Genomic DNA, 16,795 nt, shown 5'->3' with positions numbered 1-16,795 from the left:
GAAGTCTTAAGCAGACTCTGCTCTGAGCATGGAGCCCGAGGCAGGGCTCAGTGTCACCACCCCAAGATCACTACCTGAGCTGAAACCAAGAATTGGAGGCTCAACCCACTGCGCCACCCAGGTGTCCCTTCATGTATATGTTTTTATACCTTTTCTGTTATTACATAATTCAAAATTATTACATCTGTTGCCTATTTAAAAAGTAAATGTAGGGGCACCTTCTCTTGCTGTAAGCACAGTGCATATTATCCCCGATAATATGCTGCCAATTTGTAAATCTGTAAGGTGAAGCATCTGCCTTCGGCTCGGGTCATGATCCCAGGGTCCTGGGATTGAGCTCCTCATCAGCCGCCCTGCTCAGTGGGGACTCTGCTTCTCCCTCTGCCTCTGCTTTTGCTCTTGCTCTCAAATAAATAAATAAAATCTTAAAAAAAAAAAAAGTTAATGTAAATAAAATCTGCAGTGGCTTGCCTTCGCATTTAAAATACAGTCCTAATATCTTGTTTTTAAAACTAAGACCTTCCAGATCCTATGTAATTTGGCTTCTGCCTCCTTCAAACATTTCATTCCAGCCCCTGCTTACTTTATTTCAGTTTTATACTCATCTCTCTTCCTAAAACATACTAAACTCTTTCCCAGTTGAGGGCTTTTGCATCTATAATCCCACTGCCTGGAGTCCTGTGACTTCAGGCCTTTGCATGGTTTGCTTTTTTGAGAATTCAAAAGCTCTCTGCTCCAATGTTTCTTCCAAAAATATCTTTCCTCAGCACCATTGCTCTCCATTCCCTTATCCTGGTTTCTTTTTCTTTCTTTCTTTCATAACACTTATCACTACCTGGAATTATATTTGCTTTACTTGTTTATCTTCTATGTCTCCCTACAGAATGTAGAGCCCATAAAAGCAGGATTTTCTGTCTTGTTTTTTTGCTGTATCTCTAGGGTTTACAAGAGTGCCTAGTTTACAGTAAACATGCTGTAAATATTTACTGAATGGAAAACATGTTTTCAGTACATTCTCCAACTCTGTTGCTTATCCTTCAACTTTCTTGTAGAAAGACCTTTAAAAAAAAAATCAAGGTAGTCAAATGTATTCGTTTTTTCTATTTTGTTTTTAACTCTTTTGTGTTTTGTTTAAGAATACCTTCTCCTTGGGGTGCCTGGCTGGCTGGTCAGTAGAGCATACAACTCTTGATCTTGGGGTTGTAGTTTGGAGACCCATGTTGGGTGAAGAGATTACTTAAAAAAAATCTTTAAAAAGAGAATATTTTCTCCTTGTTCTGGTTATTTGAAAATTCTCCAGTGATTTGATTTGATTTATTTTTAAGTTTTGAAAGATATTTAAAGTAATCTCTTCTCCCAATGTAGGGCTCAAACTCAACCCCAAGATCAAGAGTCACATGCTCTGCTGACTGAGGCAGCCAGGTGCCCCTTTCCAGTGATTTTAAAGTTTTATTTATTTTTTAGTGTTGAGGTCTTTAATCAATATGGAATATATTTTTGCATATGGCTTGAGATTAGATCTAATTTTTCTGAATTGCCAGTTGTCCTAATCAGCAAAGACTGTTTTCACTGTTTTGGTTGTCCTTACTATAGGCAGAGTCTTTTTTTTAATTAATAAATGGGACAGATACTGATTAGAAGAATTAGGAATAAGTGTATATTTTCTAAAGTAACTTCTTCATTGCAACTGCTCTTTCAGAGGAATTATATTTCTTTTGTTTTGTGCCATCTTTCAATTGATACAGTTATGATCAGTGATGAGGTACTAAAAAACATCTCTTTTTGGCTTCTGAATTTTTTAACTAGGGAATCATGCAGACAGATGCCTTGAAACTTCTGTCTTCCCAGTCTTCCAGGCTTTTAAAAAACAAAGCAGTGTTGTGCAAGCCTGTCACACAGACCAAGGCCACCTCTTGCAAACCACATACACAACACAAGGAATGTCAGACAGGTATGTATCCTTATGCTTTTTATATGTAGAAAGTTATTCTGTTTTGTTTGTTTCTGTTTTTTTTAATAAAGGCAAAAAGAATCATTTAGTTTCTTAAATGTGAAAACATTCATTCTTGGATCACAGACTTTGAAAATCTAATTTATTCCTTTTATAATTATTTTCATTAACGCTAATAACTACCAAATTGAGTCCATCTGCACAGACAACATTTTGTGTAGAGTGGGCAAACATCTCCTCTGTGCGTGTACTTCTGTTTTTTAAATGTACAAATTATTATAACTACTAAGATATATATTTATATAAAAGCATTAGTGATTTTAAAGAAAAGCGTTTGTGATTTAACCTTAGTTCTCTTTTTAAAAATACTGTAAGTTGATTTGTCATTTACTAAAAGTATAACTATGTGTCTGAGGTATTGGTGATCAGGGAAATTATTTTAATTCATACCTGGAATGGTTGTAAATTATTGCCCCAGTCCATGTTAACTGCCACTACTTTATATTTTCAGTTAGTTCTGTAGCCTACTCTGCCCGAAGCACTTTTTTATTTTCGTTTTTAGTAATAATTTTACTACCCAGAATATACTGTATTTAAAAGCATAGTCTGTCAACACATAATCATGAGTTTTGATGTAGGGTGCCTTTGTTTTGGTGGGAGTCAAGGAGAATCCTGTTTTCTTTCCAGAGTAAATTTGATTGCTTTATATTCCTGTTAAAATGGTGCACTCTTTGTGTACATGAATTTATACTGTATGCACATTTGCATGTGGAAGGTAGTAGTAATATGAGCGTATGTGGGTGGTTACACATCTTTTAAAAATTTCTAGATTAAATATTGGATTGTTTCAAATAAACTGTTGTGAACTACTTTTTCATTTGACAGTGCTCCTCAGAAACATTCCATACCAATGTAGATTTAAATATACATTGAGATTCTTAATGGATGCATTGATTGCAACATATCTGTCCCTTAAGATTGGACATTAAGATTGCTTTTAGTTATTTAATATTATAAACAGTTTTAAGTTGTGTAAATGGTTTTTTGTTCACTTGACTAATTATGTCCTTAGGATAGATCCTAAGTAGTAGAATTTCAGATTCAAAAACTATCACAGAATTTTAAGGCTTTTTTCAACAAAATTGAAAAATTACATCAGCTTTTGAAAACACCCATTTCTCTTTACCCTCACTGACACTGGGTATTCTAACAATTAACCTTTACTTTTTCCCTCAACTTTAATTTGGAAAAATTTCAGAATTCGGAAAGATTGAAAATACGGCATAAAGAATATTAGTATATCAATATCTTCATCTTGATTCATCAGATTTAACTTTTTGAAACATTTGTTTTCCTTTTTTTCTGAAAATTCTATTTATTTATTTATTTATTAAAGCTTTTATTTATTTATTTGACAGAGATCACAAGCAGGCAGAGAGGCAGGCAGAGAGAGAGGAAGGGAAGCAGGCTCCCTGCAGAGCAGAGAGCCTGACATGGGGCTCGATCCCAGAACCCTGGGATCATGACCCGAGCTGAAGGCAGAGGCTTAACCCACTGAGCCATCCAGGCGCCCCTTTTTCTGAAAATTTTAAAAGTAAAATAATTTTTTTCTTAATTTGATGTATCCTGTGGACTTCAGTCCTAATTCTAGTAATCTATCGAATACATAGCATTGCTAGTTCATGTACTACAGCCTACAGTTTTGCTTTAGTTAGTGGCCAAGTTTTGGGCAAGGAGAAATTCAGTTTTTAGTGGCACCATGGAAGTATTGGGGTTTGGGTTTCAACTTTAATTAGTGTATTCCTTTGACAAATACAAGTAGTAATAAAATATAAATTTTAAAATGTGTGGGGGAAGGCATAAAGATATGGCTTATTTATTTATTTTTTTTGAAAATAACAGAGATTCACATATTTCATGCAGATTTCCCTATGCCTAATGAGAAACATGATGCGGAACTTGAGTCTCCACCTGCAAAGAAAAAAAGAATAGGTTTTTTCCAGACTTACGATGCGGAATATTTAAAAGTTGGTTTTATTGTCTGTCCAGGATCAAAAGAAAGTTCACCAAGGCCACAGTGTGTCATCTGTGGAGAAATTTTATCCACTGAAAACATGAAACCAGCAAATCTTTCTCATCATTTGAAGACAAAGCATTCAGAATTAGAAAACAAACCAGTAGATTTTTTTGAACAAAAATCTCTTGAAATGGAATGTCAAAATAGTTCTTTAAAAAAGTGTTTACTAGTTGAAAAGTCACTTGTGAAAGCTTCTTATTTAATTGCTTTTCAAATTGCTGCCAGCAAGAAGCCCTTCTCCATTGCTGAAGAATTAATTAAACCATATTTAGTAGAGATGTGTTCAGAAGTTTTGGGTTCAAGTGCAGGAGACAAAATGAAAACCATTCCTCTTTCTAATAATACGATTGGACACAGGATTGATGAACTTTCTGCAGACATTGAAGATCAGCTGATTCAAAAAGTCAGAAAGTCCAAGTGGTTTGCCCTTCAGGTAGATGAATCATCAGAAATATCAAATATCACCCTTCTTTTGTGCTATATTCGTTTCATTGATTATGATTGCAGTGATATAAAGGAAGAATTACTGTGTTGCATTGAAATGCCTTCTCAAATAACTGGATTTGAAATATTTGAACTAATAAATAAATACATTGACAGTAAATCTCTGAATTGGAAACATTGTGTTGGTCTCTGTACAGATGGGGCTGCAAGCATGGCTGGCAGGTGTTCTGGTTTCAGAGCGAAAATTCAAGAAATTGCCACGAATACTGTGGCATTTACACACTGTTTTATTCACCGTGAACATTTAGCAGCAGCAAAGTTGTCTCCATGCTTACATGAAATCCTTTTACAGTCAGCACAAATTTTAAGTTTTATAAAGAGCAATGCCTTGAATTCACGAATGTTAACAATTTTGTGTGAAGAAATGGGGTCTGAGCATGTGAATTTACCACTTCATGCTGAAGTACGCTGGATATCGAGAGGGAGAATTTTAACAAGATTATTTGAATTACGACACGAAATTGAAATTTTTTTAAATCAGAAGCATTCCGATTTGGCCAAGTATTTTCTTGATGAGGAATGGGTTGCAAAGCTGGCCTATTTATCAGATATTTTTTCACTTATAAATGAACTCAATTCAAGTCTCCAAGGAACTATGACTACCCTCTTCAATTTGTATAATAAAATGGATATATTTAAGGAAAAGTTAAAAATGTGGTTGAAGCGTGCACAAGAGAATGATTTTGACATGTTCCCTTCATTTTCTGAATTCTTAAACTCATCAGACTTAAATATGAGAGGCATTGCAAGCATTATTTCTGAGCACCTGGAAGGACTTTCTCAAATGTTCCACGACTGTTATCCACCAGAAGATGATTTGCGTTCAGGAAATTTGTGGATAATTAATCCTTTTATGAATCACCAAAATAGTAATCTCACGGACTTTGAAGAAGAAAAACTAGTACAGTTATCTTCGGATTTGGAATTACAATCAGTATTTAAATCAATGTCTGTAACTCAGTTTTGGGTAAATGCAAAGACATGTTACCCAGAACTCCATGAAAAGGCAATGAAGTTTTTGTTGCCCTTTTCAACTATTTATTTATGTGATGCTACATTTTCTGCTCTGACCGAGTCAAAACAAAGAAATTTATTGGTTTCTGGTCCTGCTCTAAGACTTGCAGTCACATCTTTAATTCCAAGGATAGAAAAATTAGTAAAGGAGAAAGAATAGTAACATGGCTATTGCTTATTACCAGAGTCTATAAAATTTTGTGTTAAATTTTGTATAAGTACTCTAAAATATAATTTCCTAATGTGGATATGTGCTTTCAGTGATTAAATAAGCATTGTAATATTTTTTCTTTTTGTTGAGGAATTTAATGATTATGCATTTATAAATAGTTATATATAATTTTATTAGTCTAAGGTAGCAAATTTAGCTATTTGATTGATTGATTGGATACTCTGGATTAGGGACAAAAATGAGGGTAACAAAAGGCATTTATAATGAATGTCTCGGCACACCTGAATGTTAAAACCTCTTGGCCTTTAGAACACATGGGCCATTGCAGTCTTCAGCCAGGCAGCTCTGTTGGGGGGAGGTAAAAAACTCAGATCCAAGCTGCTTGGCTAACCAGAAATGGAAGCAGCAGAAGAATTTGAGGCCCCCTGTAGGGGTCTCTGTGGCCCTCCCCACCAGGGCTGGGCAAATGTTTTCTATAAAAGGCCAGATAGTATTTTAGGTTTTGCAGGCCATACAGTGTCAACTACTCTGTTCTGCGGTTGCAGCTGTGTGCAATACACAAACAAGTGTGGCTGTTTCAGTACAACTTTTTATTTATGAGCATTGAAACAATATAGTTTTCATGTGTCATGAGAACGGCCTTTAAATTTTTTTGTATCATTAAAAAATGTAAACATTGTTAGCTGGGGACGAGGAGGGAGTGAAAAAACCAGACAGCTGACTTAATCTGGCGTACCACCAAGTTTGTCCATCTAGGTCTAGACAGATCTCAGGTAATAGCAGATGGGCCAGGAGTGGCCTGTAGGGTTTTGTTCAGTGGAAGCCTCTCTTCCTGCAGCCGCAAGTGTCTGAATTTTCAAACACTTTTCACATTTTAATTTCAGCTGAGGGAAATTCAAGGGAAAATTCATTTTACACAAAGATAGGAAAGAACAATTTATAGCCACTTGTTACTGGTTTATTACTAATGATTCCATAACTTAGTAACAACTTTTGAGCTCTTCCATGTGCCAGACTTTGTACTAGGCCTGTTCTTCAGAACGAAGAGGCTCCTCTGCCTTCACAGATACAGACGCTGAGGCCCGCGGAGGTTAGGTGTCAGCTGGCAAAGCTAGGGAGGCTCAGGCAGGAAGGAAGTCCCGGTCTTCTGCGAGGCACGTGTAGATCCTCCTGTTGGACTGACTCCGTACTGGCTGGGAAACAGGAGACTGAATTCAAAGGGGCCCGTTTAGTCAGCTGAGCCAGTGGGCCTCAGTGTCCCCATCTGTGAGATGGGACTGCCCCGCCAGAAAAGAGGGTGGCGGCAGCCTCGGGAGGCGAGGAGCGGGAAGCTTTGGCGCGGGTCTTCTGCCAGCCCTGGGGAAGAAGGAACAGAGCGGGCGGCAGGGGGCGGGTTTGGCCGGCCCTGCCCTGCCTTGCCCAGCCCTGCCCTCCCCTCCCCTCCCTGCCGTGCCCTCTTCCCTCTACTCGCTCCCGCAGGGCTTGGGCGGCCATGGCGCTCGGGCTCGCGGCTCTGCGCGTCCTGCTGGGCGGCTTCTTTGCACTAACTGGGGCAGCCAAGCTTTCGGGGCAGATCTCGGCTCCCGTGTCCCAGCAGATGGTGAGCGGCAGGGCGGGGGCGGCGGGCGGATGGACGCGGGGGCGGCTGCACGGCGGCGGGTGCTGCGTCCCCCGCAGTTACCCCGGCTCTGGCCCCGGCGCCCGGCCAGTCTGCCAGCCTGCCCGAGCCGGTGCCCCGCGGACCCGCCTGCCTTCCGGCGAGACGGCGCTGAGCAGGGGGAGAGCACGTCGACTGAGACGGGGACGCCTTCCTAGGGTGCTCCTCGGAGTCCTCCGACTCTTGCCTAGACGGAAGGGGCGGGCCGGATCTTCCAGCAGAGCCCTGGGGGACCCCCGCGCAAACCTAGGGCGGGAAGAGGAAAGCGTCCGGACCCTGTGGGTGGAAGATAGAATGCAGCGGGGGACCCAGCACCCTCTCCGTCCCCTTCTCCTCCTTCGCTTGCCTGCGTTCTTGGGAGGGTCGTGAGGAGCGGGTTTAATATTTGTTATTCCCCGCTTGGTGGAGTAGGAAAGTCGCCCTGAAGGTGAAGTGTATCTGCTAAAGGTTACACAGCTAGTCAAGACGCAGGAGCCAATCTAGGTGCTCTCCTGAATCAGAATCTGGAGAGCCCTTACCATGGAGGTAGGGAGGAACGTCTACAAGTCCTCCTCCTGTCTCCTGGCTGGTTCCAGACTCCTGAAAAGCTTTCGTGTGGTTCTGCCCATCAGTCTCTCCAGCCTCTCAAAAAAGCAGACTTGGATATCCCTGCAGCCTCCCTGTCCCAGGCCTGGGTTCTGCCCTTCCTTCCTGGTGTAGGATGGTGGATTGTTTGGGGAAGTACATCCCCAGAGCCAGGTAGCTTCAAGTTTCTTTGTGGTAGCAGGGTAGGGAGGGTAGAGCCGAGGTGGGGAGTAAGGGTGCAGGAAAAGGTAGCGGGCCTTCGGGTGGTGGTCATATGGCCCAGATCAGAGCCTGACTCAGCACAATGAGCCTCTTTGAGCTCCTTAACTGCTCAGTGTCTACTGCAGTGGGGTCTAGATCCCAGCATACCATATTCAGAGTGGAATCTGTTGAATAAGCAACAATTAACCTTTCATCCTCTCCCCAGCCTCCCAATATTCCCGTCATAGCATCCTCAAGAAAATCGGGCCAGGCAGCAAGAAGGAGAAGCTGTGGCATGCCTAACTTCCTGGTCTTGGAATTTGGGGCTGGGGTCTAGTCCAGTGAGAGGCTGGTGAGAAAACTAGTCCTCCTCTGCACCACCATCTGGCCATTCTTGGAGCGTAAAGCCTGTTTCCTGATTCCAAAGCTCAGTCCCTCAGGGAGGCCCTCTCCTCTCCAGACTGACCTCAGCCCTGGGCCTGACCTAGCAGGGTAGCTCCTTTGTTGGGGGAGTTGAGGATGCAGACACAGAAGGCCCCCGTGGAGTGCCCAGGCGGTGGACCTTTGAGTGTGGCTGACAGGCATTCCCTGCCGCCCCTAGAAAGCCCTGTTTGTGCAGTTCGCTGAGGTATTCCCGTTGAAGGTGTTCGGCTACCAGCCGGATCCCATGAGCTACCAAGAGGCTGTGGGCTGGCTCGAACTGCTGGCTGGGCTGCTGCTGGTCCTGGGCCCGCCGATGCTGCAAGAGATCAGTAACTTGCTTTTGACCGTGCTCATGATGGGTAAGGGGGTGCAACTGCGCTGGGGAAATGGGGACTTCTGGCAGAGGGTAATAGAAGATCTGGCTGTTCCCTTTACTGTTGTCACCTTTTTTTTTCTGGAACCAGGAACACTCCCCGCTCTACTATAGTTTCCATGGTCTTTAGACTAGGACAGGTGCTTTTTAAACTTAAGATACTATAACATGATTCTGTCTCAAACATAATTCCTACCTCATTGATTCATTTGGCTGCAGGGTATCCCCATGGTGAGGATGTCTTGTAACTTAAAAGCCCCTACCCCTCTCTCCTCACCCCTACCCTTGAGGCGAGGGGATGAAGTAGCAGCTGCCGTGGAGTTATGTGTCTGGCAGGTGGGAAAGCAAGGAAACTGGGGTCCCTGAACAGAAAGGCAGAGTATTTCCCTGTGACAGGCAGTTCTAGAGGAACCCCTCCCAGCAGCTCGGCGCACACAAACTGCTGATGTACAATGACAGCTGCTGCTTCAGAGGTCAGATGTCTTCAGCCTTGTCTGTATCCCCTCGTCTTGTGTCACCATTGCTGTCACCACGGCCACCCCTTTCCCAGGCCTTCTTTTCCATCTCTGGAGCTTTCCTCATCTTCAGATCTTTCCCATATCTACACCACTAACCCCTGCGCCGCCTCCTCTCCAGTAGGATTAAGAAGGGAGAAGGATCAGAAGTTGTTCTAAAAGGCCCATCTACCTACCTCCCCGTCCTACTTGGCAGGCTTATTCCTCTTTCTTTCTTGCCCTCTGAGAGTGGCTACATTAGTTCAAGGGGCCTCTGATTCTTGGTTCTGTTCTCTTCTGGAGGCCAGAGAGATGAGTGCAACTAGTTTAGGGGGTGTGTGTCTGTTTATGTGGTGGGGGGTGGGGGTGTTGAATGGGAGGGTTTGAGCTAGAGTGGGTCAGGGAGTCTCAGGGACCTCACTTTCCATTCCAGGGGCTATCTTCACTTTGGCATCTCTGAAAGAGTCACCGAACACCTACATCCCAGCTATCATCTGCCTGGGACTCCTGCTGCTGCTGGATATCTGCCAGCTCTGAGTCCAAACTAAGAAGGTGATCAGACCCATCAGGAAGAAGACTCTTCCGAGTGCATCCAAGGGATCCTGGGAGTCCAGGGCCTCTTGCTTCTTCATGCTGTGTCACTGTCAGGGCTGGAACATGGTGAAAAACACAGTCTACTGCCTTGTTACCAGTACCTCCGGGGTTGGCCAGTATTGAAGTAGACATCTTATCTACCTGACCCTGCTTTCTGTCTTGGACATTTACTGTTCTTTTTTTTTAAAGGATACGTGTTAAACATACTAACATTCCTCATGTCATGTGAAAATTGAAAATAAAGAGAAAAGCAATTTAAATCACCCCAGATTTTAATGATGCACTAAAATAACTACTATTAATTCCTTTTAGTAACTGTACCCCTTTATACAGATATTTTTTTAATGAAAATGAGACAAAATAAATTATTACCTGCTTTCAAAACTCATACTGTAACATGATTCCAAGTCTGTTTTACCTCCTTGCTGTTAATGGGTGTGTAGTATTCCACCGTAAGGATGTACTGTAATGTATTTACTCAAGGCCCCACTGAGGAACATTTAGATTGTCCCTGTGTTTTGCTGTTGCACACTTAACAGTAAACCTTTGCATACTTAACTGTCTTTCCTTAGACGTGAAGAGAGAGGATGGGGAGGGGCAGAGGGAGAGACAGAATCTTAAGCAGGCTCCATCCCCTGCAAGGAGCCCAGCAGGGGGCTTGATCTCATGACCCTGAGATCACTACCTGAGCTGAAATCAAGAGTCAGCCGTGGGATGCCTGGGTGGCTCAGTTGGTTAAGCATCTGCCTTGGGCTCATGTTATGATCCAAGGGTCCTGGGATGGAGTCCTGCACTGGGCTCCCTGGTCATCAGGGAGCCTGCTTCTGCCTCTGCCTGCTGTTCCCCCTGCTTGTGCTCTGTCTCTGACAAATAAATAAAATCTTAAAAAAAAAAAAAGACAAAAGGAGTTGGATGCTCAATGGATTCAGGCACCCAGGCACCCCTAAATTACAATGTCATAGTAAATCACCTTTGCATACTTACTGTCTTTCCCTAGAAAAGAGAGTGCTGCTTCAAAAGGCACTCACATTTTTAAAATTTTTATGAAATCATTATAATTTACACATTTAGTATGGCAGACTCTAATGCCTGGGTTCTTAAGCCTCATGAGATACTCCTTCCTAGTCTTTTACCTTGTGTGCAGAGCTAACAAAGATGAGCACAGAGTCACCGTTTTATGGGTTCTAAAACTGCCAGCCTTTGGTATCGAGGTAGGGCACCCAGTGTGGTGCTTCCTGGATATCGACATGGAGGCAGAGGACTCCCAACTCCAAGAGATGCCGCATGGTAAAGTGCTCGGAGCCTGGGATGAATCCCAGAGATCCTAGGGGATCAGAACCAGGCGTGTGTGTGTGTGTGTGTGTGTGTATAGGAATTATTGAGGGAAAGTGACCATGTTGGAGTCCCTACTATCATATCGTCAACTATCTTCACCTCACTAGGGGCCTTTTGGAAAGTGATAAATGCCTCCCATAATGGAAGATAGGAAAAGAGTTTATTTATGCAACTCCTCTAGCCATCAGCACACACATCACTTCGGAGGTAGGGACAATGGCTTTTGGGAGCCCACAGGAATGAAGTGTGTACATTAGTCCATTTCATCTGCACTACAGAATGATAATTTCCTTTCTGACATGAACTAGGAACCTCAGACAAGTTGGCACCCTTAGGTCTTTCCTTCTTGTGCCCAAGGGCAGAGTGGTTCCATCTAGACTGAGTGTGTGTTTGTATGTGTGTCTATACATACCCTGGTATATCTGTAGTAGTACGTAAAGATAGTTGTAATATGTAAAGTACATATAAAAAATGTGCTTGTGTACATTCACTACATAGAGTGTCAAAATAATCAGGAAGCCTCTTCTTTCATAGAGGTCCAGTGATGACATACCTTCAGTTTCTAGGTTGTGTAATTTGGCTACTTCACAATGACATCAAAGATGCATGATCTCTCAACTTTCTGCTCTGCTGCTTTTAATGTATTGGCTCCTGCCCTCGGTGTTGCATGGAATACCCATGATGGACTTAGACTAGTAAAGGTTTGTGCACCCTCGTCGGCAATGAACAGAGAGGGTAGATGAAGGTTCCTGCCACTTACTAGCTTATTTGCAAAATATGGGCAATGACAGTAAACACTTCATAGAGTTGCTGGGAGGACTTAGTGGGCTGAAGTGCTTACAGTCCTGCCTGGACATAATAAGTGCTCAGTAAATGCTATTATTAAATAGCGTTTGTTATTAAATAGCCGTTTGTTCTACAGATGAGAAAACGCATTCAGAAGGCTTAAGTGCCCGCCTGTCAGATCTGAGACTAGAATTAAGGCTTGACTGACTCCAGAGCCCACACTTTCCACCGCACCAGTTTCCCAAGTCCAAAGTGGGCAGGGATGACACCCCCTGTTCTCTTTGACAGGGTAAATGGGATGATCTGTCTGATGTGATTAAATCAGCCTTGCTTTCCAGAATTGCCCCTCTGCATGAAAATTCGGAAGCCCAAGAAAGTAGAACCTGGAACCCCTAGGATCCTGGCCTCTTACCATCTCTGCTCCTCCCAGAATGCGACGTCAGCCTTTCTCACAGGGCTGTAAGTAAAACCTCTCACAGCTGGCATTAGATTGAGGGCTCCTGTCTAGCACAGTTTGGACTGTAAGCTGATGAGCAGCTCCAGGACCCCCAGGCGCGGCTGTAGGACCCGCCCCGCAGCTGTGGCAGAGGCAGCGGGCTGGCGGGCTAGCAGAGTGGGTGGGCCAGCTGGTGTGGAGCAGTTGGGATTGACAGCAGCAGGAGTCTCTTGAGCCTCCTCCGTCTCTTGCTTCCTCAACCCAAGGAAAAGTCAGACCTCGGGAAATGTGCCCCCCAAACTGCTAACTAACCCTGGAACTTGGTTAGGTCAGCACCATGACATTCAGCTGCAAGGCCTTTCTTATACCTTTCTCTCCTCCACCCTGGGTCCTGGGCCCTCAAAGACGTTCCCTTCTCTTGGGGCCCTGCCCGGACCCCACAAAACCGCTCATAGCTGCCGCAGGTGGGCCCCAGCCCCTCCAGCTGTTGGGTGTCCTAGGATTAGTTGGCTGATGGGAGGGTCTGAGATGTGTGGGTGGGAGTGGATTCTGCTCTGTCTCAGCTCCTTAAAGCCAGGCCCCCCAGAGCCCCAGAGATTGCTGCAGCAGCCAGAACAGCAGGAGGTAAGAGAGGACTGATGTGCTGGGATGGCAGGGGAGGTTCATAGTGGGCCAGCTGGGGGCGAAAATCGTAGCGGACAGAGCCGAGAGGGATGGGGAGAAGAGAATACCCTCAGGGTTCCAGAAAGGACTGCAGCCTCAGAGGTTCAAAGTATAAATTTTGGTATCGGAGGAGCTGAATTTTGGGACACCCTAGGAGGGTGACAATGCCAAAAATAGGGATAGGACCTTGGCTTGCGCACTTACCCCCCTTGGGGAAAGAAGAGGAATATGCCCAGATGTCTCTCTGTTGTTTTGTTTGCTCCGGGTGCCTGTGTGGGTGGTGTACACATTCATCTGCCTGCTGCCTGGAGGGGAAGGGAGCTAATGGTTATGAAGTGTCTCCCCAGTGTCAGCCACAGCGCTCAGAGTTTTACTTATGTTTCCTCATAATCCTCCCAACAACACTGTGAGGGAGGTATTTTAATCTCCACTTTAAGAGCAGAGAAGCCTGGCTCAGTGAAGCGGAGTAATTTGCCCAAGGTCATATGACAAATAAATGTGTGTATCTAGAATCTGCCTGATTCCTGAGCCTGTGCTCTTTTTTACTCTGCTGTCCAAAGTTTTGAATCAGACCCAGGACCCCTTTGTGGTCAATTCTGGATCCAGAGGTAGGGAACAGGCTGGAAAGCCTGAGAGTTGTAGTAAGTTTTCAGCCCTGTCCCAGGGGATCCGGGCAACCGCCAGGAGAGGACCTTCAGCTACCCAAGTCCAAGGTCACTGTGCAGGGGCCTGTCCTCAGGGTCCCTGCATCATAACCCTGTTCCTCCATCCACGCTTTGTGGAGGCAGGAGGATTGGGCTTTTTCTGGGAAGGATTCTATAGTCCAGTCTGGTTTCTCCAGAACTCTGTTGTCTCAGCCTTGCTTGGGCTTACTGCAGATGCCCGTGCCTCCATATTATCCGAACCATCCTCCAACTGTGAGGGGCGCTTCTACCCTCTCAGTCACCAAGGCTGGAAATTTCCAAGCTATCTAGGACTAAGCCTCTTCCTCATTTCCCCGCAGCTTGTCAGCAAGCCCATTCTACTCGAAATGACTCTGGAGTTCATCCCCTAATTCTCCATTCTCGGGGCTGCCGGCTCAGCTCAGCCCTAAGCCTCTTTCACGCGGACTTCCTTGCTTCTAGTATCTCCTCCCTGCAAGGACTGAGGCCGAGGTGGCCGGGGCTGAGGGAAGGTGATATGGAGGGCTGCTTCTGTGGCTTGCCTCCGCCCTGACCTCTTTTCCGCCCAAGGTCTGAGATGAACGGCAGTGTTGGGGACCCGGGTATCCGTGGCTGAAGGCCCTGGGATGACCCTGCTCGCTTCATCGTGGTGCCCGCGGCCTACACCTTGGCTCTGGGCCTGGGGCTGCCGGCCAATGTGGCCACCCTGGCGGTGTTCGTCCGCAGCAGCTGGCGTCTGGTTCAGGCCCTGCGGCTCTCAACTTGGCCCTGGCCGACGTGCTCTTCACGCTCACGCTGCCGCTCTGGCTCACCTACTACACTGGCCCTTCCCCGAGGCCGCCTGCCGCGCGGCTGGGGCCGCCTACTACGTGGCCACCGACACGGCCGTGGCCTTCGCCGCGCTCCTCAGCTTGTGCCGCTGCGGCTCCGTCCGCGGGCCCCGGCCCAGGACCGCCTGCCGCCTCGCGCTGCGCAGCCGAGGACCCGCGCGCGCCGCCTGCGCCGCCTGCGCCGCCGCCTGGCTGGCGGGCCTGGCCAGTGCCGCGCCCTCGCTGGCCGCGTTGCACGCTCTGCACCCCGGGCCAGGGGGCGCCGCTCCGTGCCTGGAGCACGGCTGGGCGCGCGCCGGCCTGGCCTACGCCACCGTGGCCTTCTTCGCCGCCGCCTTCCTGCTGGTGCTCGCGGCCTACGTGAGCCTGGCGAGGGCGTTCGGCGCGCCTTCGGGCCCCGGCCCCGTCCCCGCCGGCCCGCACGGGCGCGCGGCCAGGACCATGGTGCTGGGGCTCCTGCTGGTGTTCGCCCTCTGCCTGTCGCCCTACCACCTGCTGCTGGCGCCCTGGGTGGCCGGGCCGGAGGGCGCGGCGAGCAGCGACGGCCTTGGGTGCCGCGCCGTGTCCACCCTCGACGTCCTGCACGCCCTCAGCCTGGCGCTGTTGAGCCTCAACAGCTGCCTGGACCCGCTCATCTACTGCTTCTCGGTGTGCCGCTTCGGGCAGGACTGCTGCGCGCTGGGCTCTCGTCCCCGGCTGGGAGCGCGCGGCGCGCACGCCGCCTCGCTGGCCGCCTCCTCGCGAGGCCCTGGCCTCCCACGCCTGCGGCACCCCTGCCACCCTGCGCGCAGGACACTGGAAGCCCTCGAAAGGACCCAGATTCCCGATCCTGACTCAACCACCGGCAAGCTGTCTCCCTGATGACAAGGAGATAGAACAGTCTTTGCCACGCGAATATTCCCTAGACGTTGGCATCTTTTGGATAGAGATCTGGCTTCTGTGTCCCGCTCAGCATTCTCGCATCTCCCTCTCTTCGTCCTCTGCCACCTCTGCCCCTCTCCGTGGGTTTAGTCACCTTCTCAGTCCCTGCAACAGACCAGTTTCCCTCCTTCAAGGCCTTTGTGCCTGACTTTCCCAGGAATGACACCCATTTCTCTCCTTCACCAAGTTAATTCCTCTTCATCCTCACGTCCACAAAAGTAACGCTTTATAGGGAAACCCTTCTTGACCAGCAACACACATGCGAGCACACACAAGATTTTTGGGTTAGATCTGATTGTTCCTTCATAGCTATTTTCACAATTGTAATCAAGCAATTAAATTTTTTAAAGACTTTTTAAAAATTTATTTGATAGACAGAGATCACAAGTAGGCAGAGAGGCACGCAGAGAGAGAGAGAGAGGAAGGGAAACAGGCTCCCCACCGAGCAGAAAGCCCGATGCGGGGCTCTATCCTAGAACCCTGGGATCATGACCCAAGCCAAAGGCAGAGGCTTTAACCCACTGAGCCACCCAGGCGCCCCTGTAATCAAGCAATTAGGTGGGGTAATTCATTTTTTCCCCCTTCTAACTTGCCAGAATTTATTTATGTTGATCCAGAAGAAGGTGCCATTTTTGTAGAGCCAGAAAGGTTGAATATTGGCCGTTGTTCTTCCAGCCCAACTTAATAAATTCTGTGTTTACCTTAGTCACTACTGTATCCCTTCTGCTTGCTACTGTGTCTTGCACACAGTAAGCCCTCAGTATATAAGGTGAATGAATGAAACCTGGAAATTATTAGCTTAAAATGCTCAAGGACTCACTCAGAAATTCCAGATTGCTAGATTTTCCTCAAGTTTTTTGGGGATTTTCCAAGCTTGTATTACCTGGATTCATTCTTAACTCAGTCTTGATGATTGCTTCCTTTTTTCTGTTGTTGGATACCTGCAATTCTGCTATCACCTCCACTGTGCCAAGACTCCTGTGCCAAGACTGGTGGTAACCAAGCTGGAGATCTATCCTGCTATTAGCTGGGACAAGGATCGGCCAGAATTGCTGCCTTCTGCTTCAGCTGAACTGGGACTTTGTTAATGTGTGCAAATCCCTGCCAATGTCACCAGCCACCAGTGTTTTCCCTTCAG

General features: G+C 46.4%; 2 protein-coding genes across 6 annotated transcripts in view; both read left to right on the top strand.

The window, feature by feature from the left end:
* The window catches only part of ZMYM6 (zinc finger MYM-type containing 6), a 49,831-nt gene extending 39,544 nt beyond the window's left edge, over positions 1-10,287 (top strand). For all 5 annotated transcript variants that reach the window (XM_045064170.1, XM_045064169.1, XM_045064167.1 and 2 more), the window contains 3 exons: positions 1,807-1,951; positions 3,875-7,318; positions 9,864-10,287. In XM_045064170.1, coding sequence (XP_044920105.1) covers positions 1,807-1,951; positions 3,875-5,706 — 1,977 coding nt within the window. In that variant the 3' untranslated portion in view covers positions 5,707-7,318; positions 9,864-10,287. The remainder of the gene's footprint in view (positions 1-1,806; positions 1,952-3,874; positions 7,319-9,863) is intronic.
* TMEM35B (transmembrane protein 35B) lies at positions 7,201-10,287 on the top strand. Its single transcript, XM_004740832.3, has 3 exons — positions 7,201-7,318; positions 8,742-8,922; positions 9,864-10,287. Exons 1-3 carry the CDS (start codon positions 7,211-7,213, stop codon positions 9,965-9,967), a joined length of 393 nt encoding a protein of 130 aa, XP_004740889.2. The 5' UTR covers positions 7,201-7,210; the 3' UTR covers positions 9,968-10,287.
* Positions 10,288-16,795: the final 6,508 nt, after the last annotated feature.

Source organism: Mustela putorius, unplaced genomic scaffold (genome assembly GCF_011764305.1).
Source record: "Mustela putorius furo isolate JIRA1106 unplaced genomic scaffold, ASM1176430v1.1 tig00003853_pilon_pilon_pilon, whole genome shotgun sequence".
NCBI lineage: Eukaryota > Metazoa > Chordata > Mammalia > Carnivora > Mustelidae > Mustela > Mustela putorius.
This window is presented reverse-complemented; position numbering and strand designations above follow the sequence as displayed.